Raw genomic sequence first — 26,049 nt, forward strand, 5'->3', positions numbered from 1 at the left:
AAACAAGTCACATTAGCAAAAAATTGAATGATTCAAGAACTTAAAATGGTGGAATCATGTTCTCATCTCATCTCATTATCTCTAGCCACTTTATCCTGTTCTACAGGGTCGCAGGCAAGCTGGAGCCTATCCCAGCTGACTACGGGCGAAAGGCGGGGTACACCCTGGACAAGTTGCCAGGTCATCACAGGGCTGGAATCATGTTCATATTCAGAATAAATTATGGAGCCACAGAGATGCGACCTCAACCATCATCTGGTTCAATCAGCCAGAATTGTCTTGCTGACTCAAGGACCGAGTCAGATTTGAATAGACTGAAGAGAGAAAGGTCTGTCTGGACAAGGAGTGAGCAACTGCGCAGTATGGAATAAAAGAAACTTGTAAAATCCATCAAACCCACATAGAAGTGGGAGAAGACGTGAGTCGAAGAAGATGTTAGCACACTTCTGTCAAAGAGGACTAAAGCACATCCTCACCATGTACGTGATGGTTCCCAGCTCCAGCAGCACGTGTTGGGCCGCCAGGTCCTCCTCTCCCAGCATACCTATGAGATGAGCAATGAGACGTTTTATTAAAAGTGTTAAAATCATGTCCGATGTCTCACATGGAACTGAATATTGTGTATTGAAATAACAGCTGAAATAGGAAACTAGTTGTAAAGATATTAGCAGCATGTGTATGTTATTCATTAAATAGTGAGCAATAACAAACAAATTACGTCCCATGTTATTAAACAACTTTTACACATGCATAGACAGCGTTATTGTTAAAGGTTGTCTCACTTAAAGGACATACGCAGAGCCATGGCCTCACATTTTGTTTATAAAAAAAAAAAAAATGCCTTGAGACCTCAAGAATGCATACAGTAGGAATAGTTTTAAGCGTTAACAATAAATCTAATATAGTAATTTTTATGATTAAAGAGATTCATATAGGTAGCGGTCTGAGTGAATGACCTTGACATCTGTGATGTCACAGCAGGAAGTCTATTGGTCTCATCGCCATTTCCGCTATAGACCCTTTTCAGTCATGTGACCTTCGTAAACGCGACCACCATTTTGGACATGTAGCGGACTTCGGCTCGAATTGGTTTGAATGCGAGGAAGGCGACAAACGGAGAACATACAAGAAAAAGGAGCGAGATGCAGAAAACACCTTCGCTATCCAGCGACGTAGGGCATTTACAGGGCGAGCAGAGGGAGAAATAACAACAGTAACGACACATTAGCAACGCCGTACAGAAATAACGGTTTATGGCACAGACCCTTTCAGTTCTCGCTCATCTAGCTGCTACAATGACTGCTTAGACTGCAACAATAATACCTAACACACATTTAAGTATCCGTCGTAAAGACGTGAAACTCATCGAGTGACGAGTGTGCTCATTGATAAGCTAACACAATCTAAAAGTAGACATACCATCACACTGCCCTGGCACTGTGTACAGTTTCCCTTCTATGGCTTGTGCACTTGCTATTTGCCATTACTTTCTCCAACCCAGTGTTACAGATTACAGGGAACGGCCTGGATTTAAGAGACAAATACATGCTCCTATTGTTTTGAACACTTATTTGTAGGCAGTGCTTTAATTTGTAAAGTGGGAGGTCCCGGAGCGCAGAGGATGAGCGGCTCCGGTGCGGAAAAAAAGGGGGCGGGGCGCTGCACTGCGCTTCTGGGCATGTTTTGTAATAACACTGCAAATTAAGTTCATCTGCAGATATTTTGTGGATGTCGTTTCATGAGAGAAATCACCAACAAGGCAGATATCAAAATCAGACATTAACACTAAATAAACTTGCATTTTTTTATTTAATTATTTTGGTTTTTTTTTTTTTTTTTTGTTACATAGTCAAAAGAGGTGTCGGATCACCGGATCCAGTGTAAATAGCTGCCGGAGCCAACGCCCGAGGTTCCGGAGTGCGCTCCGGCTTGCTCCCCCTCAAATTAAGCGCTGTTTGTAGGACACTGCCTCTGATCTGTCCTACAGTCTACCAACAGCAAAGGAACACAACGCTAGCTAATGTCGTTAGCTAATAGCTACTACAGAAGAATAAAGAGGTTACAATGGGTTATTTTAGCCTATTTGGTTACACACTCGCCGCCACAGAATGTTAACAGCAATGTAATGCCTTTTCTGGCTAATTTTATTTGACTTACCTCCAACAAAGTGGTCACTACACAAGCGCTGGTATGCCGAGGGCTGCCAATCTGTTAATTTTTTTTAATGGCCGCTATCCATCTTCTCCGTCGGGATCCGATAAAATGATAACCCTTGCCTTGTTTGTTGATGGTTACTACATCCAGGTGCACAACAATATAGTGGTATGATGGAAGTCTTGCTGAAAATAAACACTTTTTTTGCTGCCGTTCCTCAATGCTGGCTGTGGTAAACTACTGGTAGTACATGTCCAAAATGGCGGCTGCGTTTGTCATGACGTCACGTGAAAAGGGTCCATACTACAACACAGAGCTGACTGCAACTTCGAGCCTCCATTTTGAGCTAATTTATTGCCATGCCATGTAGATGTGTTGCTAGTGGGTGCAGCAACATGACAGAAGGTGGATTTATGCTGCATTCATGGTCCAAGAATGTTCAAACTGTAAAGATTTGGATGCATTTTGTGAGAAATTCACGGATTGGGCACCTACAAAGTGGTCTCTCTTCTGCTCTGTATATTTTACTGAAGACTCGTACGCAACCTCTGATCTGTTGAGGAGCATTGGCTATAAGCCCGTATTGAAGGAGGGTGCAGAAAAGAAAACTACAAGAAAAGGAAAGTAAGTTCAGTCACACCAGTTCTCCTGGAGTGTGAGCTGAGCAGTAATGGCAGAGTATTCAGAATGGAGAATGAGTGGACCAGTCGTCAGATTTCTCCACTGGATATGCTTTTTTTTTTTTCTCCGCTGGATATACTTGTCTCAGCAGCAATATCTCGCCCTTATGTGGAAGAAGCGAATGAACAAAGAACTGAAAGTCAGATTGTTTCAAAACAATTGGCCACAAGATCAGCATTCAAGAAGCGAGAACACAGACAGGTAAGATGTGACTCTCATTTGGTTACTGGTACATAACAACAAAAACAACAACACTCATTGTTTACCTGCATTTAGATTAATACTTGTATTGTGTGTAAGTTACCGGTATAAGATTATTTAATTTGCTTCAGAATGTGATTGTCTCAGTTCATCAGATTATTTAATTAGCCTTTTACGTTTTATCAGTGAAAACGCATGCATGTACATTTATGTTACGTAAGTTATAACACCTATCCTGTTTTAATGAGAGTCACATGAGACTGTCAGTTCAATTCCATCCAATTCTCTAGACGGCTTTGTTCTCTGGCTTTATTTCGTAAGGTGGGGGCCTCTGTGGCCGACGTGTTACTATTGGATTCACTTTCCGATGGTTTGAACTGATATGGTTCTACATGTATAGCAGTAGCATGTACACACACTCCAATTTCAGGACTATCACAGTCAGATGTATTACTATCTGAGGAATCCGAAGAATCTCCAATAAATCCGAATGAAGAGGCCATTGCAACCACTCTCACCTGCCGAGTCTGGCTTTGGTCTATAGCACTGGTTCCTGCTGTGACGTCACCCACCCAGGGCTGGCTGGCTCAGCAGGGTAGCTCAAATGCCATCTTTGCGGTCGATTTTAACTCTCAAAAATATCTTTTTTTTTTATTCCTAATTATGCAGTGTACAAGAGTCAAGGATGGAAATACTATCCACTCAGGAAATATATTAAAAAATAAAGGTTATGCATATCTCCTTTAAGGTGTGTATCATACTTTTTAGACTGTATCTTCATTTTCAGAACGTATCCTGGACTTCTTCAGTTTTGTTTTTGTGTTGTGAATAATCTACATACTGCTGTTATTCCATTCCAACACAGCCATGGTTATTGTCGTGGTACAGATAAAGATTAAGCTCACATACCTGCAAGGAAACCTCCGATTTCATAGATCCACCACTCAAAGCAGAGCATTAACGTACTTGGAATGGCGAGCTTCATGAAGGAGTCCCATTCCTGCAGCGAGGCCAAGGACCAGCCTGCAGACAGACACAGACACACAGTCATTCAGAAAACATGTGCAGATCAATCACGGCTCGGCTAATCATCCTGTATTTCCAAGTACAGCTTTAATTTCGTTCCTGGGCTTGTTTCCCACTTTTTTCTTTCTTTTATTGCTGGATCATTGTGCAAAACATACATTATATGGACTGAAAGTTGTCTTAGAAATCCTTAAAGTGACACAGGTCGATGTGCTGGTTCAGGAATCATTTAATCCGATCCCCTTTCTGAATTGTTTGAACTGATACCCATCCCCATAGCTGGTATGCATCATCTTGTTTCAGTACATTTTATTTCCTGATGCGGGGCGTCCTAACCATGTGTTAATCTGTTTACAAACTGATCGCTCAGCAGCCTGTTCGGAAAAGTCACGTGAGGTGATGCGTGGGTCAGAGGTCACGACCACAAAGCCACAGTAAACATAGCAGATCGCCCAGATCGAACAAAGACTCCTAAATTGAGACAAAAAAAAAATATGATTTTAAGGGAATATCTGACATTGTCAGAGGCAAAACATGCCAGAAAAGAGAAAAACACAGCAGGCAAACTGAGTAAATATTGCTGGCCAGCTTTCCCAATGGAGGGCCCAAAAGGCAAAAACAAATGCAGCATCTGATGCCAACTTTGCCAAGATGCTGCTGGACAGGTGACTGACAAAATAGTTAGAACTGAAATATTCCAAATCTAAACGCACCTGTGAGCTTGAAGGCTCTCGAGCACTCATTTCGGCGTCGGAGGCCGCCGGTTCCACCAGGTTTGTTGTGACCTCACTCATTATAATATTAATGATTCTGGAGGACCTGTTTGCCTCCAGAACACTGAGGTGGGCAGGAAAGATTGTGGCTGATCCCTCCCACCCTGGACATAAACTCTTTAAGACACTCCCCTCCGGCAGGAGGCTGCGGTCCATCAAGACCAAAACCTCACACCACAGAAACAGTTTCTTTCCTACTGCTACTGGCCTCATAAACATGACTAGTGACTCCCACTTACTCTGTCCCCCTCCCCGCCAGTACCATACCTCAGACCCCTGGAGCACTCTGCCCCCCTCAGTAAACAAGACCAGTGACCCCATTTACTCTGCCCCCCTCAGTTGTTTACCTGATTTGCACATTTGTTAATTTAATCTTATTGTTTACCTGATTTGCACAGCTGTTTATTTTATCTTGTTTATTTTGGGTTTTTAAAAATATTTTTTATATTTATTTTATTTTAATGTGTTTATTTTATCTTATTGTTTACCTGATTTGCACAGTTGTTTATTTATTTTATCTTCTTTTTATCTTGCTTATTTAGTTCTTATTTCTTAATATCTCAGAATAGACGGTTTTTATGTAGCTCCTTTATTAGAATAGACTGACTTTATTTAGTATTTATTTATTTAGCACCTTAACTCCAAGCCAAAGTCCTTGGAGTTGCAACAATTACTTGGCAATAAAGCTTTTTCTGATTCAAAAGGTCCATCCATCCATTATCCGTAGCCGCTTATCCTGTGCAGGGTTGCAGGCAAGCTAGAGCTTATCCCAGCTGACTACGGGCGAGAGGCGGGGTACACCCTGGACAAGTCACCAGATCATCACAGGGCTGACACATAGGCTACATCCACACGACAACGGCAACAAGATTTTTTTTTTTTTTTTAAATATTGTGTCCACATGGGCAACGGATCAGTAAAATATCAGGTACATATGGCAACGCAACGCTTGCTGAAAACGATGCAATACACATGCCACACCTCTACTTGCGCTGTAAGATGGTCCCATCGGAGACACCAGAACAATAGAAGAAGTAGACGCATGCGCATAAACCCCTTCTTCTGTAGCATCAGCCACATAAAGTTTTGATTATTAATCAGTAGCGTAAAACGAAAGACGCGGAAAGAGGAATGAATGGGGGTAGATGGAAGCCGGTACACCAACATTCTGATATCCTCCAGAATTCTTTAATGGTCCGGAATAAACTGAATGTTACATGTTGATGGATTACTTTGTTCTTCTACGCCCTTTTTGAGGAATGTATTGTCGGACTTAAATCAACATCTGAAGAGGTGAGATCGCTCCTTTTTTTTTTCCTATTTTTGCTGGCGGGATTGTTTTTGGAAAGCGCACGGGCGGTGCGCGGTTTGGTACTGCTTCCGCAGTGTTTGGACTAAAGACTCTGCCCTAAGGGCTATTCTCTCTCTCTCTCTCTCTCTCTCTCACTGCACCATTACACAATAAATATTCACAGTGAAAATATTTTGTAAGCGCGTTTCATGAACCAAGTTATAGGATTTGTTGACAACTCGCATTGAGTTCGTTACACTTCTACCCGGCGTGAAGCACTGACAGTCGTGGTTGTGACGTCATCGTAAACAAATCCGTTCTACTCATCCAGACAACTTCACAACGGCGCCGTTGCCAGATTTTTTCACTCTGGAACCCGTTCTGAAAAGATTTCGTTTGGGGGCACCCAAAACGCCGGTGCCGTGTGGACACCAGGCCGAAACAATAAACAATTTTATCAGATTCACCTGAATCCCTTGCCATGTGGACAGGGCCATAGAGACACACAACCATTCACACTCACATTCACACCTATGGTCAATTTAGAGTCACCAGTTAACCTAACCTGCATGTCTTTGGACTGTGGGGGAAAACGGAGCACCCGGAGGAAACCCACACAGACACGGGGAGAACATGCAAACTCCATACAGAAAGGCCCTTGTCGGCTGCTGGGCTCAAACCCAGGACCTTCTTGCTCTGAGGTGACAGTGCTAATCACTACACCACCGTGCTGCCCAAAGCAAAAGGTCATAAATGACAAAAAATATTTATATAATGAAATAAATAATGTCAATATTTAACAGTCATCATCCATCAGCTTGATGTCTCTGGGCTGGGCCAGGCCATGAAACCTCATCCACGTCACACAAGGGCTGCATTCCAATAGTATTTTTTGCTTAGGAAGGGTCCTAACTGAGTGAAATGACCCGGAAGTATCTAAGCGGCAGCCGTGATCAGAGCAGTACAAATTCTCTAAATGCTAAGAAACGGTACTTCAGTGCTTCCTTTCCGATCTACAGTATTTTAGCATCGTATACACAGGACCATCCTTTACGAAAGAAAAGGATATAATGCCGTCTCACAATGCTGTCCGTGCAGCAGCAATATTTAAAGTGACAAACCATCAGTGCACCTTTCACGCAAATAAATAATTATATCTAAAATAATTCAATAATCTATATAATAATTGGTGTTTCATGTTGATGAATGAGTGGACAGAAAGGTGAGTGTGAGCAAACACTCTCAATGTGACAATCATTTCATTTCTAAAACAATACTAAATACTAAAACAGTTATCCATCTCAGGCTCATTATTTAAATAATACTGGCTGGCTTTTTTTCATGGTAGATCAGATATATTCCATTCAGCTAGCATGATATTGAACGAGTCGCAGACTGGAATATATCTGATATACCACAAAAAAAAGCCAGCCAATATTATTATTATTATTATTATTATTATTATTCAAGCCCTGTGATGACCTGGCGACTTGTCCAGGGTGTACCCCGGCTTTCGCCCGTAGTCAGCTGGGATAGGCTCCAGCTTGCCTGCGACCAGGGGTTAAATTGGGCCGGGGCTGTCCGGGGCTGAGCCCCGGCACATAAGCTCGGAGCGGATGGCATATGATCACGCACACATCAAAAGCAACAAACCCTTTTCACGATTTTCAGTTCTGAATAATTAAATATCGTTTTATTAATCAATAAACCCATGACTTTTATGAGATAGATCATAGTTTTCCTGATAACAAGACGACCTGTCAAAGCTATTTAGAACAGAACTTTTTTTTTTTTTAGAACAGAACTTGCGATCAGAGAGTCTGGTTTCTGGAACACTGCGTGGGTTGCCAATTCCGCTTTTTATAAGCGACTTTGGGGTTTCTTTTTTGTGAGCTCACTTTAAAAAAAAAATCAGAAGTCGTGGTTTGCGGGTTTTGGGGCTTGTGTTTCAGCGTTGTGACTTGTTTATAATTTTCTCCGTACACCGTCTCCCGGGGCGGCACGGTGGTGTAGTGGTTAGCGCTGTCGCCTCACAGCAAGAAGGTCCTGGGTTCGAGCCCCGGGGCCGGCGAGGGCCTTTCTGTGTGGAGTTTGCATGTTCTCCCCGTGTCCGCGTGGGTTTCCTCCGGGTGCTCCGGTTTCCCCCACAGTCCAAAGACATGCAGGTTAGGTTAACTGGTGACTCTAAATTGACCGTAGGTGTGAATGTGAGTGTGAATGGTTGTCTGTGTCTATGTGTCAGCCCTGTGATGACCTGGCGACTTGTCCAGGGTGTACCCCGCCTTTCGCCCGTAGTCAGCTGGGATAGGCTCCAGCTTGCCTGCGACCCTGTAGAAGGATAAAGCGGCTAGAGATAATGAGATGAGATGAGACACCGTCTCCCCTTTTACCTGCATACGATCCTAATCCATCAGAGGTGCTTGAACGAACTGTCTGTGCATTTGGCGAGTTCAATTTCCAGGGGAAAAAATAATACTGATCTAAATATGTTGTGTTTTTATTTTTAGACAGTATGTGTTTAGCAAAACTTTTGCTGCATTCAAATGATTGTGCTTCTATTTTGCTGCTATAATATGCTCATCTTATGTATGTTCTAGACAATACAAAAAGCACCACATGCCAAATAAATAATTGAATACATAATAATAACAATAATAATAAATGCTTCCAATGTTATAGTGTTGTTTGTATTTGGTTGCATTCACTGCATGAATATATTTGATTGACAATTTGACTGACAGTGTTTTGGCATATTTAACATTTATCCTCCAAAATAAATCAACTGTTTTGGTTTAAGATTGTGCAAGCCTTCAAATTTTCTCACTGAACATTTCTCCTTCACATTTTTCACCTGTAGGTATGTGACAAGATTTAACATGATATTGCTCAACCTACCTCTGTAAAGTCAGCTAACAACTTATTAAAATGCACCAGAATTCAGCAAATAACATGTATGATAATAAAAAACTTCTGGGGGAGGACCCCCAGACCCCCCACTAATCATTTCCTTCAAACCAATGTACAACAACCTGTACAATCTGTTACATTGGCCAACCAATCTACATTCAAACTGCCATAATGTGTAGGGGGGCACTACAAGACACACATAGGCCTACAACACACAGATAAGGTGTATATCTCTGTGCAATATGATATGGTTATCAAATTAGAGGGTTATTTTCCAAAAAGTATATTGGGGCAGGGCGGCAGGGGCAGGGGCGGGTACGAGGCAGAGCCCCCCCCCCCCCCCCCCCCCCCACATAACCAATCCCAATTTAACCCCTGCCTGCGACCCTGTAGAAGGATAAAGCGGCTAGAGATAATGAGATGAGATGAGATTATTATTCATACACATTCCTTTTGGGTGTTCAACATGTCTTTCTCTTTCAAAATTCTCTCAAAATCTTCCATATTTAATGAAGCAAACCTGGCAGCCATGTTTGTTTACAAATTATCACAGCTGCTCACTCACTAGCGTGGAAGTTTTACATCTCGGACATGTCTCTTTTCCAGTTTTTCAGCGTCCATTGGTATGTTTTTCTCTTGTAAATATGCATGAAGAATATCTAATGAAGTTTTCATAGCCTTTCTGGTGTTCAGTGTGTCTTTCTCTTTCCTGGCGAACAAAGAAATGCTTCTGCGTATGCACAGCAGAAAACTCTCATTGGATATTCGCATCAGCTCTGACATGTGACGTCATGTTGTCTTGACAACCATGCAATATTGTAAACCATATTCAATGCTCATTCTCCATTGGGTAGAGTGGCATAATACACATAGGATAAGCAATATGCTAACAATATTGCATCCTATCAAACCAAAGGAATGAAACCCATTAGAAGGGAATAGAACACGTTTTTATTAAATTAGGGGTAAAATTAGCTCATGTTTAAAGCTGTTAATTTTCTGTAAAGCTGTTTTGCAACAATGTCTATTGTTAAAAGTGCTATATAAATAAACGACTTATTCCATCAAAAAAGTGTCCTGTATATATAATAATCACCGATATTCACGTCGCCTTCGGTGAATAATTGTGAAATATTGATCTAGTTGGGATATTCGACTGGTCACTACAAGGAAAACTGTTTTTTTTTTTCCTCCACAAAAGCTATAAAAGGTTCCTTTTGTTTGCTGAGGATAAGGTTTGGTTGTGTGTGTGTGTGTGTGTGTGTGTGTGTGTGTGACTCACCTCCCCATGTGCTGACATGCAGTTTTTTCCAGTGTATATAGCCGAACAGCAGGAGACCAATGAAGAACACAGAGACAGAATTGGCTATAGCAGAGCCCCTGCAGAAACACACACACACACAATATCACGGAAACCTCACTCTGGAGAAAAAACACATCTTGTGAACAGCAAATTTACCACAACACAAATAAATGCATCTATAAAAAAGAACTACATTTTCATGACACACATCAGCACTTCATACAGAATACAGAGACTATGACAAAATAACTTCCAATTCATTCAAAAAACACATACACACAGTATTGTGCAAAAGTCTTAGTCCCCCTATTTTCTTTCATACAATCTTTGTTATAGATTTCTATTTTATGACTTCTACATTATTGAGTCAAAACATTACAAAAACATTTTAGAGTTCCAAACGTTCTTTTTTTCCAACACAAAATTAAAGTTAGACTGCCTTTTAGATTTTTCAGGTTTAGGTCATAAAAATAATTTTTTCCGACACCCAATTATTTTTGTTTAGTGGATCGAAAGCTACTGAATTCAAATCACAGACTTCCAATTTTATTTCATCTCATTCTCATTATCTCTAGCCGCTTTATCCTTCTACAGGGTCGCAGGCAAGCTGGAGCCTATCCCAGCTGACTACGGGCGAAAGGCGGGGTACACCCTGGACAAGTCGCCAGGTCATCACAGGGCTGACACATAGACACAGACAACCATTCACACCTACGGTCAATTTAGAGTCACCAGTCAACCTAACCTGCATGTCTTTGGACTGTGGGGGAAACCGGAGCACCCAGAGGAAACCCACGCGGACACGGGGAGAACATGCAAACTCCACACAGAAAGGCCCTCGCCAGCCCCGGGGCTCGAACCCAGGACCTTCTTGCTGTGAGGTGACAGCGCTAACCACTACACCACCGTGCCGCCCCCAATTTTATTTATTTTTTTAAATAGAACAATTAATTTAGAGCCACATGGCCCTAAATTCTCTGCTATTATTTCTTGCTTCACCATGACCCAATTCAAGATATTATGTCATGCATCACGTGGTGGGCTTTCCCTGTTCACGCAAGGCATTGTGGGATACAAATTTGAAACAGGAGAGAAAAATGGAGGACGTGAGTGTGCGAATGAAACGTGAAAGACCGACTACAGTAACGGAAAGGAAGCGAGAAGAAAAGACGTTATGTTCCATATGAAGGAAAGGAAACGCAGGAAATATCAAACTAATAAATATCGGTGGTCAGCGAGCAAGCACCTCGGTGTGATCAGCTGTTCGTTTAGCGACAGAATGATGGAACTGTCAGTGCACAGTCAAAGGTAAACCTGCACATGCGCACACACACACACACACACGGACTTCCTCTGTCTGCTTGACTGCGCGAAGTGAGCGATTTCATGCACATTATTTGCTTTAATCCCCTCAAATTAAATAATTTCCCAGCCACAGAATGGCCTGATATTTTGTGAGATATTACAGAAATAAACATATATCACAATGACCAAATTTCAGAGGGAACTAATGGGCCTTTTCCACTACCCTTTTTCAGCTCACTTCAGCCCAACACGGCTCGCGTTTCGACTACCTCAGAGCAGCACGACTGAGCTCACTTCAGCCTTACTCAGCACCCAAAACTCGCACGGTTTTGGAGTGAGGCTGAAGTGAGCCCAACCGAGCCGAGTGGGGCTAGGGGCGTGAGGAGACACTCCCCTGTGCACTGATTGGTGAGGAGGAGTGTCCTCACATGCCTACACACACCCCACGAGCACGCTGGGATCTGTAAACACTGACTAACACTAACGACAACACTAACAACTCCATGTCCTCCATGTTTATTGTTTACTATCCGAGTCGTGAGACTACCGCTTAAAAGGTCACTGATGTCACTCTTTGCGCTGCCTAACGACATCATGTGACGTCCACCCACTTTCGCTAACTCCACCCAATGTGTCCAACCACTTCCAGCCAGCACGGTTCAGCGCGGTTGTAGTTGAAATGCAACCCCAACAGCCCCACTCAGCTCGACTCAGCCCAACTCAGCACCGCACGGCTCAGCCCAACTCAGCCACGTTGGTAGTGGAAAAGCCCCATAAATTTCACCGATTTTATGAAATCAAAAGGCCTTCTACTTTTAAATGTTACCGAACAAAAAAAAAAAAGTTTGTATCTGAGCAGCATATTCCATAAGAGCGCACTTTTCAGATTAAAAAAGAAAACATAATGAAGGCTACTGGGTTTTGGTGCAAAATGAAGACGCGAGTGTGACAGTCAAAGTGTCCAGAAGAACTGTGGCTGGTTCTGCAAGATGCTCAGTAAAACCTACAGCTCATTTCTTTATAAAACTGCACTCGCTGGACCTCAGACTATTTTTTTTTTTTTTTTTAAAGCAAAGCAAAATTGTTCTCACATCAAATATTGACTTTGTTTCATTTATTATAGCTTACTGGTTACTGTTTATAGTATTTTTTTAATATTGAAAAATTTCATTTCATTATTTTTAAGTCATTTTTTGGTCAACAGCATTTCTTTACATGTGCATAAGACTTTTGCACAGGACTGTACGTCACAGAGGCAGAGAATGAGCAGTTTAGTTCAAGATACACTTACATCACTCCGAGACCCATCCAGGAAATGAGGATGTAGTTGAAGGCTAAGTTTAATACATTGGATACAACTGCTGTGTACATCTGAGGCAAAATAATCCCCTGAAATACAACAACATGACGGACTGATTATCATTCACACACACACACACAAAGCTAAAGGAGGCTCTGTACCTGGTTCTGAAGATAAGTAACCTGTAGTTGGTGCAGGAAAAAGGCCTGAGGAAATGAAAAAGAGTGAGAGAGGGATGAGAAATGATTCTGCTCACAAGCAATAATACATTCCTAACAATCTGTAATCATCAATCGCCGTTGCATTGGAAAGAAAATCATTTGAACGTAGATACTCAGGATACGCATGTGTTAGTCTGCTGTCATCAGAAGCAGCTGCTATAAAACTGAATTCATCGCTTGGATGTGAGACGTCTGAACTTCAAGCTACAAAATGGCGAAAAAAACTTGGACGCCTCCAAGAAAGCGTGTTTTGTTCTTAACAAACTAACCACCTAGCATTCATGATCATATTTGATGATGTTTTACATTCTCAAATCATTGAACTGAATAATCAGCATTATTCTATCCACATTCACTGGATATGAGCAATCAAATGCTCTTATTGGCTACTCTACTATTAGGATATCAGCTCATATACCAAGAGTAGAAAAAAACAAAATGTCGAAGCGTGTTGCTGAACCAACTGAGGATGAAATAAAAACTCTACTTGAAAACAAAGCCCTAAAAAGTACAAAAAATCAACAAAATATGGAATAAAAGTATTTGATGGTAAGAACATATCTTTTTTTATTTTTGAAGAATTATTATTATTATTATTATTATTATTATTATTATTATTTCTCTGGTTTGTTTACGTTCTAAGCGGAAATGTTTTTGTCTGACATTTGGTATAAAGTTTTTATTTATCGAATTTGCAAAAAATAAAAATAACTAGATAGAGACTGTGATTAAAGTCACAGTGATTTGCACTAGCTCTTACAAACCAGGACGTCTGGTCACCGTACCCTATAGATCCGGAACGGTAAAAGATAGAAAATAACAAAAAACTTTGAGTTGAGTGAGCGACGGTTCTGTGGATGAAAACAAACACCTAGTTGATAAGAGAGATCAGAGGAAAATGGACAGATTTGAGGTGGTTAGAACTGTTTTGCCAGGAAGGATATAGTTTCAGAAACTGCTGATCTCCTTCCTGGGGTTTTCACACACAACAGTCTCTAGAGTTTACACAGAATGGTTCTGATTGGTCGAATTCAAGAGTAGAGTTGATTTTTCTTTCTTTCTTTCTTTCTTTCTTTCTTTCTTTCTTTCTTTCTTTCTTTCTTTCTTTCTTCAGGTTTGTTTGTTACACTGCAACAACTTTCTATTTTATATTCCACTTTTCTTTTCATTGGTTGTTTTAAAACACTTGATATAATAAACTGATTACTTTCTTTCTTTCTTTTAGCTTTATTTGTTATATTGCAACAACATTGTTTTTATATTCCACTTTTTTCTTCTTTTCTTTTCTTTTCAAATTCTTGGTTTTACAACACTTGCATAATAAACTGATTTCTTTCTTTCTTTCTTTCTTTCTTGTCATTACTTCCTCCTTTCCTTGTCATTTCTTTCTTTCTTTCTTTCTTTCTTTCTTTCTTTCTTTCTTTCTTTCTTTGTTATATTGCAACAACTTTGTTTTTATATTCCACTCTTTTCTCTTTTCATTGTTTGTTTTACAACACTTGCATAATACACTATTCACTTTCTTTCTTTCTTTCTTTCTTTCTTTCTTTCTTTCTTCAGGTTTGTTTGTTACACTGCAACAACTTTCTATTTTATATTCCACTTTTCTTTTCATTGGTTGTTTTAAAACACTTGATATAATAAACTGATTACTTTCTTTCTTTCTTTTAGCTTTATTTGTTATATTGCAACAACATTGTTTTTATATTCCACTTTTTTCTTCTTTTCTTTTCTTTTCAAATTCTTGGTTTTACAACACTTGCATAATAAACTGATTTCTTTCTTTCTTTCTTTCTTTCTTTCTGTTTTCACACACAACAGTCTCTAGACTGTTACACAGAATGGTGCAAAAAAACAAAAAACACTGAGTGGGCGTCAGTTCTGTGGGTGGAAACAAAAGCCTTGTTGAAAAGAGACCTCGGGGAAAATAGACAGATTTGAGGTGGTTCGAGCTTTTTTGCCAAGAAGGATATAGTAACTCATATAATCACTCTTTACAACCGTGGTGAGCAGAAAAGCATCTCAGCATGCAACAGAAAACAGAAGAACATATTGGGTTCCACTCCTGCAAAGAACAGGAGTCTTAGAATCAAGAACAAGTTCCTATTAAAGTGGCCGATGAGTGTATATGTAAATTTCATACAATTTCTTACATTTATGTAGCTAAATTTTTGCTGTTTGGTTGTTTAATTATTTGTGAAATATAAATAATTCAGACTGTGATGAACTGGCGACTTGTCCAGGGTGTACCCCGCCTTTTGCCCGTAGTCAGCTGGGATAGGCTCCAGCTTGCCTGCGACCCTGTAGAACAGGATAAAGCGGCTAGAGATAATGAGACAAGATGAGATGAGAAATAATTCAGAATTAATGATAAATGAGATGACTTACAGGAACTGCAGGCAGGAATGCAGTCAAATACAACTGTGCAATTCTGAGGAAGAGAGAATGAAGAGAGAGAGAGAGAGAGAGAGAGAGAGTAACTATCCAGGGAGTAACATTTAGATGTTATAAAGATGCCACATTGAACATGAAGATACCAGAGGAACAGGATCTGAAAGCATTGACAAGTTTTGTTTTTGTTTTTTGTTTTGTTTCCTGCCCAAGCAGCCACTAGCTTTGCTCACTGTTAGACATTAATGTGATGTAATTTTCCTGTGAGAAATCCTCCATTTTGACGTTACATTACTGAACAAAATGACCAGTCAGTTGTCTCTTGTTTTCACACTTAATGAATCTCTTGCAGGAGAAATTACAACCTTCTGCAGTGATGTATAAACCTGTCACTTTGCACCTGGGTGTTAATCATTTGCATGAAGCACATCAGTTGCCGAATAAACAGCTGAATAAAGGATTTCTGTCTAAAACATCCTGGTTTTTTTTATTATTATATCGAAAATAATTTACTGTATCTAACCAATGCATTCCTCTACTGTTTAATTAACCCTGAATCACACTCCTTGGAAGTTCAGTTACAGCCTGGATTTTTACATCAGATTTTTGCCTCATCATCATCATTGGTTGAGCGAACTCAGAGAAACTTAACCAGTTCATTACGATCCATCATCATTGCTGGGAGATTGGTGGGTTGGTTGGCACCCAGTGTCTGAACAGAGTCGATCAATATACCTTGTCGCGGGACAACCCACATGAAGATGGCCATGTTGGGGGGTCCAAAGAAGCAATTCACTCACAAGTTCTTGTTTAGCTCTGAAGCAATGCCCAGTGAACCGCAATCTGCGCTCTCTCAGAGTCTCTGATATTGGGGGTAAATCTCCATATAGCTGCGCTTTGGTGGGGTGGTCATGCCATGAGAAGTTTAATATGGCTCGCAGCATGCGTATGTACTGTATGTACCATCGAGCTTTGACTCAAGTGATTTTCTTAGAGTCCAGGTTGTGGCGCCGTACGTCAATACGGATTCAACGGTTGCTCTGAAGAAGCTACGTTTTAGAAGAAGATTGGATTTCCACACAGTATTCATTTTGTTGATGGCAGTCCAGGCTTTAGCCATACAAATGCTGAGATCTTTTTTACTGGATTCTGTTTCACTGCCAAGGTAAAAGAAAGATTTGACGTGTTCAATGGATTCACCTGCTAGCGTTTGCATTAAGCCTTGTTGGTTGAAACACATGTATTTAATTTTTGAGGCATTGACAGTCTCAGAGTTTAAGTCTAGGCTGAAAACATATCTGTTTAGTCAAGCTTTTTGTTAATAGTGTTTATGAGGTAAAAGAGTAGATCTGGAGGGTCCTCAGGCAGAGAGTGTTTTGGTAAACAGGGATGTATGGATGCTGTCAGTCCTCCACTCACTTGCTCACTCGAGTTTGTTGATGGTGTAGTGGCTGCTGCTTTATGTCCCGGGGCTCCCTCATGCCTGTGTTACCTTCTGGCTCTCCCCTTTTAGTTACACTGTCATAGTTAGTTTTGCTGGAGTCCCTGCTTGCACTCAGCGCAAAATGTATACTGTTCCTACTCATCCGGTGACACTGGGCATACCTAACAACCTGTGCCTCTGAGTTACATGTCAATCCTAAGATCGAGATGCTGACCTCTTCTGCTCCTCGGACCTGCCTGATCCATCCTGACGCCCTATGTCTGGTTGGAGTTTCATCTCATCACTCCTGTAGAGGACGGCCCCATATGGACAGTTGAAAGTCACACTTGGAAGACGCTCTGGACACTTACAGTAATGCTTTTATGGCTGAGGACTACAGTTGACTTGCTAACTTGAGGACTGCATTTGTCATGAACAGTTTTGCACTCAAGTCTCCATCAATGAAGAGTTATAACTTCAACAAAACAGATTTCATGTTAAAACTGTTATAATCACGTTGTCTGTTATCACCCAAATGAGGATGGGTTCCCTTTTGAGTCTGGTTCCTCTCAAGGTTTCTTCCTCATGTCATCTGAGGGAGTTTTTCCTTGCCACCATCGCCACAGGCTTGCTCATTGGGGATAGATTAGGGATAAAATTAGCTCATGTTAAAGTCATTAAAATTCTGTAAAGATGCTTTGCAACAATGTCTATTTTTAAAAGCGCTATAAAAATAAACTTGGCTTGACTTGACATACAGTTAGGTCCATAAATATTTGGACAGAGAGAACATTTTTCTAATTTTGGTTCTGTACATTACCACAATGAATTTTGAACAAAACAATTCAGATGTAGTTGAAGTTCAGACTTTCAGCTTTAATTCAGATTGCATAAAAATGTGAGGAACTAAAGCATTTTTTAAACACAATCCCTTCATTTCAGGGGCTCAAAAGTAATTGGACAAATTAAATAATTGTAAATAAAATGTTCATTTCTAATACTTGGTTGAAAACCCTTTGTTGGCAATGACTGCCTGAAGTCTTGAACTCATGGACATCACCAGACACTGTGTTTCCTCCTTTTTAATGCTCTGCCACGCCTTTACTGCAGCAGTTTTCAGTTGCTGTTTGTTTGTGGGCCTTTCTGTCTGAAGTTTAGTCTTTAACAAGTGAAATGCATGCTCAATTGGGTTGAGATCAGGTGACTGACTTGGCCATTCAAGAATATTCCACTTCTTTGCTTTAATAAACTCCTGGGTTGCTTTGGCTTTATGTTTTGGGTCACTGCCCATCTGTATTATGAAATGCCGACCAATCAGTTTGGCTGCATTTGGCTGGATTTGAGCACACAGTATGTCTCTGAATACCTCAGAATTCATCCGGCTGCTTCTGTCCTGTGTCACATCATCAATAAACACTAGTGACCCAGTGCCACTGGCAGCCATGCATGCCCAAGCCATCATACTGCCTCCGCCGTGTTTTACAGATGATGTGGTATGCTTTGGATCATGAGCTGTACCACGCCTTTGCCATACTTTTTTCTTTCCATCATTCTGGTAGAGGTTGAGCTTGGTTTCATCTGTCCAAAGAATGTTCTTCCAGAACTGTGCTGGCTTTTTTAGATGTTTTTTAGCAAAGTCCAATCTAGCCTTTTTATTCTTGAGGCTTATGAGTGGCTTGCACCGTGCAGTGAACCCTCTGTATTTACTTTCATGCAGTCTCGTCTTTATGGTAGATTTGGATATTGATACACCTACTTCCTGGAGAGTGTTGTTCACTTGGTTGGCTGTTGTGAAGGGGTTTCTCTTCACCATGGAAATTATTCTGCGATCATCCACCACTGTTGTCTTCTGTGGGCATCCAGGTCTTTTTGCATTGATGAGTTCACCAGTGCTCTCTTTCTTTCTCAGGATGTACCAAACTGTAGATTTTGCCACTCCTAGTATTGTAGCAATTTCTCGGATGGGTTTTTTCTGTTTTCGCAGCTTAAGGATGGCTTGTTTCACCTGCATGGAGAGCTCCTTTGACCGCATGTTTTCTTCACAGCAAAATCTTTCAAATGCAAGCACCACACCTCAAATCAACTCCAGGCCTTTTATCTGCTTAATTGAGAATGACATAATGAAGGAATTGCCCACACCTGCCCATGAAATAGCCTTTGAGTCAATTGTCCAATTACTTTTGGTCCCTTTAAAAACAGGGTGGCACATGTTAAGGAGCTGAAACTCCTAAACCCTTCATCCAATTTTAATGTGGATACCCTCAAATGAAAGGTGAAAGTCTGGACTTTATGTCCATGTCCATTATATAACTATAACTTGAATATGTTTCAGTAAACAGGTAAAAAAAGAAAATTTGTCAGTGTCCAAATATATATGGACCTAACTGTATAGACCAACATCTTGGGTGGCGGTTTCTAGTTGGTGTAAGAGCATGGTAGCATTGTCGATGACACCTGCCATGAGGGCTAAATCGTCAGCATAATCTACATCAGTAAGTGTTTTTGCTGGAAATCTGCGTGATTGTCTTCTAGTGAGTGTTCAAGCTATTGTGTTTGTCTAAAGATGTTCTTAATACATAATCTAAGATGATGATGAAAAGGAAAGGAGCTAAGATGTCTCCTTGTAGTATGCCAGCTTGTATGTTGAAGAAATCGGTATCCCCATCTGGTAATCTTACAAGTGATTTTGTATTCTTATAGAGTATTATGATGGCTGCAACAGTTTCAAATGGAATACCATATGCTCTTAGTATTTTCTCCATTTTGCCTCAATGGATGGAGTCGAAGGCTTTGGTGAAATCTACAAAAACTAATACAGCCGGAAGATTTTTTGCTCTAAAACCTTCTATGATTCTTCTGACAGTGAAAATCTGGCCAACGGTTGATCTGCTTTTCCTCAAGCCATGTTGGTTTTTGTGTAATATTTTTTTCTATTTCAGGTTGTATACGATTTAGCATGAAGGAGTTATATAATTTTGCAGCTATGGCAGTAAGGATTTTTGCCTAACGATTAACATCTCACTGTTTTAGATCAACAAGACGCATTTGCTCAATAATACAGGTTTAATATACAGATCGCTCATTGTCAGGTTAACACTGTATCCCATCCCATAAAGCCGTTTTGGTTTCCTGTAATTGATGTGTCATTAGTCAGAAACTCGTGCATCTCTAAGAGAAACAGTCTGGTTTTACTTTCCCAGATGTACCACACAGGAAACGGAAAATAATTTTCAAAAGCAGATTTTCCATTCCCTTTTTCCATCTCAGGTCTGTGAGAACCTCAAATTCCCCTGTGAGTTTTAACTCTGCTCTTTCTGTTTGTTCTGTGCTATTTTTTGCTTTGAATGATGCTTAAAAAATCGCCTCAATGAGGCTGAAACTCATACCGGCCACTGTTGTTGTGTGCGAGTTTGAAATCCGATCAATCCTGTAGGAGGAGTAGCGATTTTTGTGAAATTGCATATGACCCCTGTATAGCCGCAGCCATGGTAGGTGGCGCCACCTGGTGAACAATTCTTGTTGAAATATGTCTTTAGAGTCTTCTGGGTAAGTTTCAGTGAAAATGTCCTAGCAGTTTACAAAGAGTAACATTTAATGTGCCGGGTCACCCCAAATTTTCAGATGCCCATAAAATCGTAAATATGACAGGTGACGCCACCATCTTGACAATTTTTATGCACACCTACCTGGGGAATATTGTATATAAGATGATCGAAATCCAATCAATCCTGTAGGAAGAGTAGCAAGTTTTATAAATTTTGGACGGACGATGATGATGGAGGACGCATAAGCTCATCTGGCCTGGCCTACGGCCGGATGAGTTAAAAAAATTGAATGTGGCCTCAACATGTGATTGTTATCGAGCAAGTCATTTATGCAATAAATAGCCCATGAATCTGTGAGTCATTATCTTAACCATGAGTCTTAAATGATGATAAATGACAATGTCTAGTTCTGTTGCGAAATGTAATACTTCAAATTCGAATTTGTACCAATAAATACATTGGTAATATGTTATATTACAGTGAGCTTACTCCAGCATAATGATGTACTAATATACCAACTCATATACCAACTTACATGCCAACTGTGGCTGGTTCTGTAAGATGCTCATTAAAACCTACAGCTCATTTCCTTATAAAACTGCACTCATTGTACCCATCTCATCTCATTATCTCTAGCCGCTTTATCCTTCTACAGGGTCACAGGCAAGCTGGAGCCTATCCCAGCTGACTACGGGCGAAGGGCGGGGTACACCCTGGACAAGTCGCCAGGTCATCACAGGGCTGACACATAGACACAGACAACCATTCACACCTACAGTCAATTTAGAGTCACCAGTTAACCTAACCTGCATGTCTTTGGACTGTTGGGGAAACCGGAGCACCCGGAGGAAACCCACGCAGACACGGGGAGAACATGCAAACTCCACACAGAAAGGCCCTCGCCGGCCCCGGGGCTCGAACCCAGGACCTTCTTGCTGTGAGGCGACAGCGCTAACCACTACACCACCGTGCCGCCCTCATTGTACCCGAGATTGCTATATATTTTTTTAAGCAAAGGGTCATCTCACACCAAATATTAACTTTGTTACTTCACCCGTGACGGAGTAAGCAGGGCGAGGTATTGTAATCAGTGCGGTTTGTTTGTGTGTCTGTCTGTTAACAATCTAGCGTCTAGACGGTTGATACCGATTGACCTCAAATTTTCAGGGTAGGTGGGCAATGGTCCGTGGATTACCTGATTAAATTTTGGGGGTAATCGGGTCAAGGTGAAGGTCAAGGTCACCAGAAAGGTCAACCTTTCGGTCAAAATAGCATATTTTCCATTATAACTCAAAATCGGTTGCCAATAGACAAATGTTTACTATTATGAGCATATAGGAACTCCCATATGGCCTTTCATTTGGCACCATGATCTTTGACCTTGAGTGACCTTGAAAGGTCAAACTTAGGGTCACAGCTTTTCAGAGGGCTGTAACTTGAAAATGTTTGATGGTAGACAGATATTTACCATTATCAACTTATAGGAAGTGCCTCTTCACTCTGCTGACCCACGACTGCACACCAACATCCAGCTCAAATCTCTTCATTAAGTTTGCGGATGACATGACTGTGGTGGGTCTCATCAACAATGGCGATGAGACAATCTACAGGAGTGAGGTGAGCCGCTTGGCCATGTGGTGCAAGGACAACAATTTCCATCTGAACATGGAGAAGACGAAGGAGATTGTTGTGGACTTCAGGAGAGAGCACACCCAGCATGCTCCACTATCTATCGACGGTGCTGCAGTGGAGAGGGTGAGCAGCACCAAGTTTCTGGGTGTGCACATCTCTGAAGACCTGTCCTGGAGCAACAACACCGCATCACTGGTCAAAAAAGCCCAACAGCGTCTGTACTTCCTCCGCAAACTGAGGAGAGCAAGAGCCCTGGCCCCCATCATGCACACTTTCTACAGAGGCACCATCGAGAACATCCTGACCAGCTGCATCACCGTGTGGTATAGCACCTGCACCGTGTCCTGCTGCAAGTCTCTGCAGTGCATCATGAGAGCAGCTGAGAGGATCATTGGTGTCTCTCTCCCTTCTCTAATGGATATTTATAACTCCCGCCTCACCTGCAAAGCCATCAGGATTGCAGGTGACCCCACCCACCCATCTCACAGCCTCTTCAGCCTGCTGCCGTCGGGGAGGAGACTGCGGAGTCTCCAGGCCAAAACCAGCAGGCTCAAGAACAGTTTCTTTCACCAGGCAGTCAGGAGGCTCAACTCCCTCCCTGTTCTGCCCCTCTGCCCCCTGCCACAGATTCTGGCCAAGTTTACATTAGACCATATCTGTCTCGTTTTCTTCGCGGATGCACTGTCCGTTTACATTAAAACGCCGGGAAACAGGAATCCGCCAGGGTCCACGTATTCAATCCAGATCGTGTCTGGTCCGGTGCTGTGTAAACATTGAGGATACGCGGATACGCTGTGCTGAGCTCTAGCTGGCGTCGTCATTGGACAACGTCACTGTGACATCCACCTTCCTGATTCGCTGGCATTGGTCATGTGACGCGACTGCTGAAAAACAGCGCGGACTTCCGCCTTGTATCACCTTTCATTAAAGAGTATAAAAGTATGAAAATACTGCAAATACTGATGCAAATACTGCCCATTGTGTAGTTATGATTGTCTTTAGGCTTGCCATCCTTCCACTTGCAAGTGGTAAGTGACGCGCATGCCCGACATGCACTGGGATCACACACACAGCGGCTCAGTCCCAAATCACTGCTCGTGCGCTATACTCGCACGCTCTGTGAGATGCGCAGGGCCGGAGTGCGCACCCTCCAGAGGGCACTCGCTGTTCAGGGCGGAGTGATTTGGAGCGCAGGATGCCTGCGGAGCCGAGCGTATCTGTGTATTGGCGTTGCTATGTGCACGCAAATCGTGTATTGGCGTTGCTGTGTGCACACTAATCGTTTTAAAAACGTTAATCTGATGATCCGCTGATACGGTCTAATGTAAACCCCACCTCTGTTCACACACACCCCTGCTCCCCCTTCAGCATCTGACATGTCATCCTCACAGTTTCCACCCCCAACACACACACACACACACACACACACACACACACCTCATCGTTCATTAACGCACTGAACTCAAGGACCACACATCTCACTTTACCTCACTCATTTGCACTATTCTGCAACACCTCATCTTAACAGCTGCTAGTTTGTTTATACTGCTTATTTCATGTTTACCTGCTATACCTCAAGTGCCCTTGACTGTTTGTTTATTTGAACCAATTTGTGTGTGTGTGTGTATATATGAGTGTTTAGTCTACGTCTAGTTCTTATCTAGTGTTTACACTGTTTATATTGTTTGTCTGAGTGTTTAGTCTGTCTAGTTCCTATCTAGAGTGTTTATACTGTTTATATTGTTTGTTTTTTCAATTATTCTATTTTTATTTTTATTTATTGCTTTGCCTGTTTGCACCGTGGGTCAGAGAGGACTGAAATTTCATCTGTGCTGTATGTCGAGCATGTATAGCATATTTGACAATAAAGTTGACTTGACTTGACTTGATATGGGCTTTCAGTTGCTGCCATGACCTTTGACCTTGAATGACTTTGAAATGTCAAACTCAAGGTCATGGATTTTCATAGGACTATAACCTGACAACTGATGATTGAGAAATATTACCATTATCAGCATATAAGTATGAAATAAGTGCTGCCAGGCGAGGTTTGTTTTGCCTGGTAACACTTGTTTCATTTATTATGGCTTACTGCTAACTGTTTATACTATTTTTTTTATGTTGAAACATTTAATTTCATTATTTTTAAGCCATTTTTGGTCTACATCATTTCTTTACGTGTGCCTAAGACTTTTGCATGGTACTATACATCACATAATTTTTGGAAATTTGTCTTTAAAAGAGAGCAATATTTAGTAACCAGGATTTTTGAACCAGGCATCACAGATATTCCAACAAGTCTCACCTGGCAACATTGGCTTCCTGCTGCAAGAGCAACAGAATGGACTCGGAGTTGATAAGGATGGCCCAGCATGGCAGGCAGAAGAGCAGCATGATCAGGATACCCCTCTGCACAATCTTGCCAACACGCTTCAGATTTTTACTGCCAAATGTCTACGGACACAAACCAGCACAGATGTGTATGGTACCACGTCTATGAGTCAAAGACTTCCAATAATAATTTCATCGAACTTTGATATTTTGGAGTGTAAAAATGATTTCCAAAGCTTAGTTGTTCAAACTAAAATTAGCTTGGCATCCACTAGCTTGGGCAACAACAACAACAACAAAAAAGAACATTTTAATCATAGCTGTGAATAGCTGTTTGATAAGTTACATGACATTAAAAGGTGCTTTAGGCAAAATTATTCAAAATTAATCAGGATTAAGTATCTAGCAGTTACATAGGAGAAGTTCGATAACATTTGAACAATTATTTGAGCCCACCCCATTCCTTTCCATGTACACAAAGCTCTGCCCCCAGAACCTACAGTGGCTCATTGCAAGGAAAGTGTCATGAAATCATTTTCACCATTCATCTGCTTGAAAGCCAAGTCCTAACACTATAAACACATCAATTCAGCTCATACTGATGTATGATGGTGGTCTAGAGTGTCTGCATTGTCCTTTTCTCTGTATCATGATCTATCATGAGCTTTAGAGGTCTGGTGTTTGCATTGCTAACATTGTTAGCTGCATGGGAGATGGTTAGCATTACATATATTTCTCTGAAGGTGGTTCATCCAAAATATTGCCTTATACAATTATTGTACAGTACTTAATTTGTTATGTCAAGCCAGCTATTCAAAGGGTTTTTCCAAAATCCCTCATTTTGGAAAAGTGATTCTTTGCTAGATTTGCTATTCACTTTTCCAAAAATGCTATTCACTTTTCCAAAATGGCTCATTTTGGAAAAGTGATTCTTTGCTAGATTTTCTCATCATTAGAGGTCCATTATGTAAGTTTATTCTTTTCTTTCCCAAGATGAGGTTTCTAACAGTTAGGTGGGTTTAACAATTGAATGATTCCTGCCCGTGTTCACAAAGCTCCACCCTCAGGGTTTACAGTCCTTGCTCGTGGAGACTTTGTCATAATTGCAGTTGCCATTGGAAACAGTAGATTTTACTTGTGTTTTTCTTTTGCCTAAGTCCTTTGAGATTTTTAACGTTTTAGTAGGAAGGTGCCTTGTATGGGACTTTAGGTCCCATTCGCACCTACCCTTTTGGACCTTCCTTTTTTGCTTTTTTTCGTTGGTTTTGTTTCATTTGCATGTCTTGTAAAGTTGTAGTTTTGTTGTTTGAACGCCAATAAAGTTATTAAAAAAGTGGCTAAGGCCATGGCTTAATCCATTGTGTGTGTGGTTTTATTATTATTATTATTATTATTATTATTATTATTATTATTATGTCATACGTATCTTCCTGGATATTTCTACAAAAACTTTTTACTTTGTTTTTTACTTTGGTCGAGCTCCCGCTCAAACCAGACTTGAAAGCGTCTTCCACTTCACTCTATCCTCCATCAGGGACTTGATTTCCTTCACCTCGGTTAAGTTG

The 26,049-nt window shown here is 41.1% G+C and overlaps 1 protein-coding gene across 1 annotated transcript in view; it reads right to left on the minus strand.

Annotated features, from left to right (window-relative positions):
- LOC132895054 (multidrug and toxin extrusion protein 1-like) overlaps positions 1–26,049 on the minus strand; it is a 73,756-nt gene that overhangs the window by 26,285 nt on the left and 21,422 nt on the right. The window contains exons 4-10 of the mRNA XM_060935232.1: positions 24,459–24,607; positions 15,551–15,593; positions 13,103–13,147; positions 12,933–13,030; positions 10,316–10,413; positions 3,946–4,059; positions 477–544 (exon numbers count right to left, since the gene is read on the minus strand). Coding sequence (XP_060791215.1) covers positions 477–544; positions 3,946–4,059; positions 10,316–10,413; positions 12,933–13,030; positions 13,103–13,147; positions 15,551–15,593; positions 24,459–24,607 — 615 coding nt within the window. The remainder of the gene's footprint in view (positions 1–476; positions 545–3,945; positions 4,060–10,315; positions 10,414–12,932; positions 13,031–13,102; positions 13,148–15,550; positions 15,594–24,458; positions 24,608–26,049) is intronic.

The sequence above is a fragment of the Neoarius graeffei genome, chromosome 12 (assembly GCF_027579695.1).
Source record: "Neoarius graeffei isolate fNeoGra1 chromosome 12, fNeoGra1.pri, whole genome shotgun sequence".
NCBI classification, from domain to species: domain Eukaryota; kingdom Metazoa; phylum Chordata; class Actinopteri; order Siluriformes; family Ariidae; genus Neoarius; species Neoarius graeffei.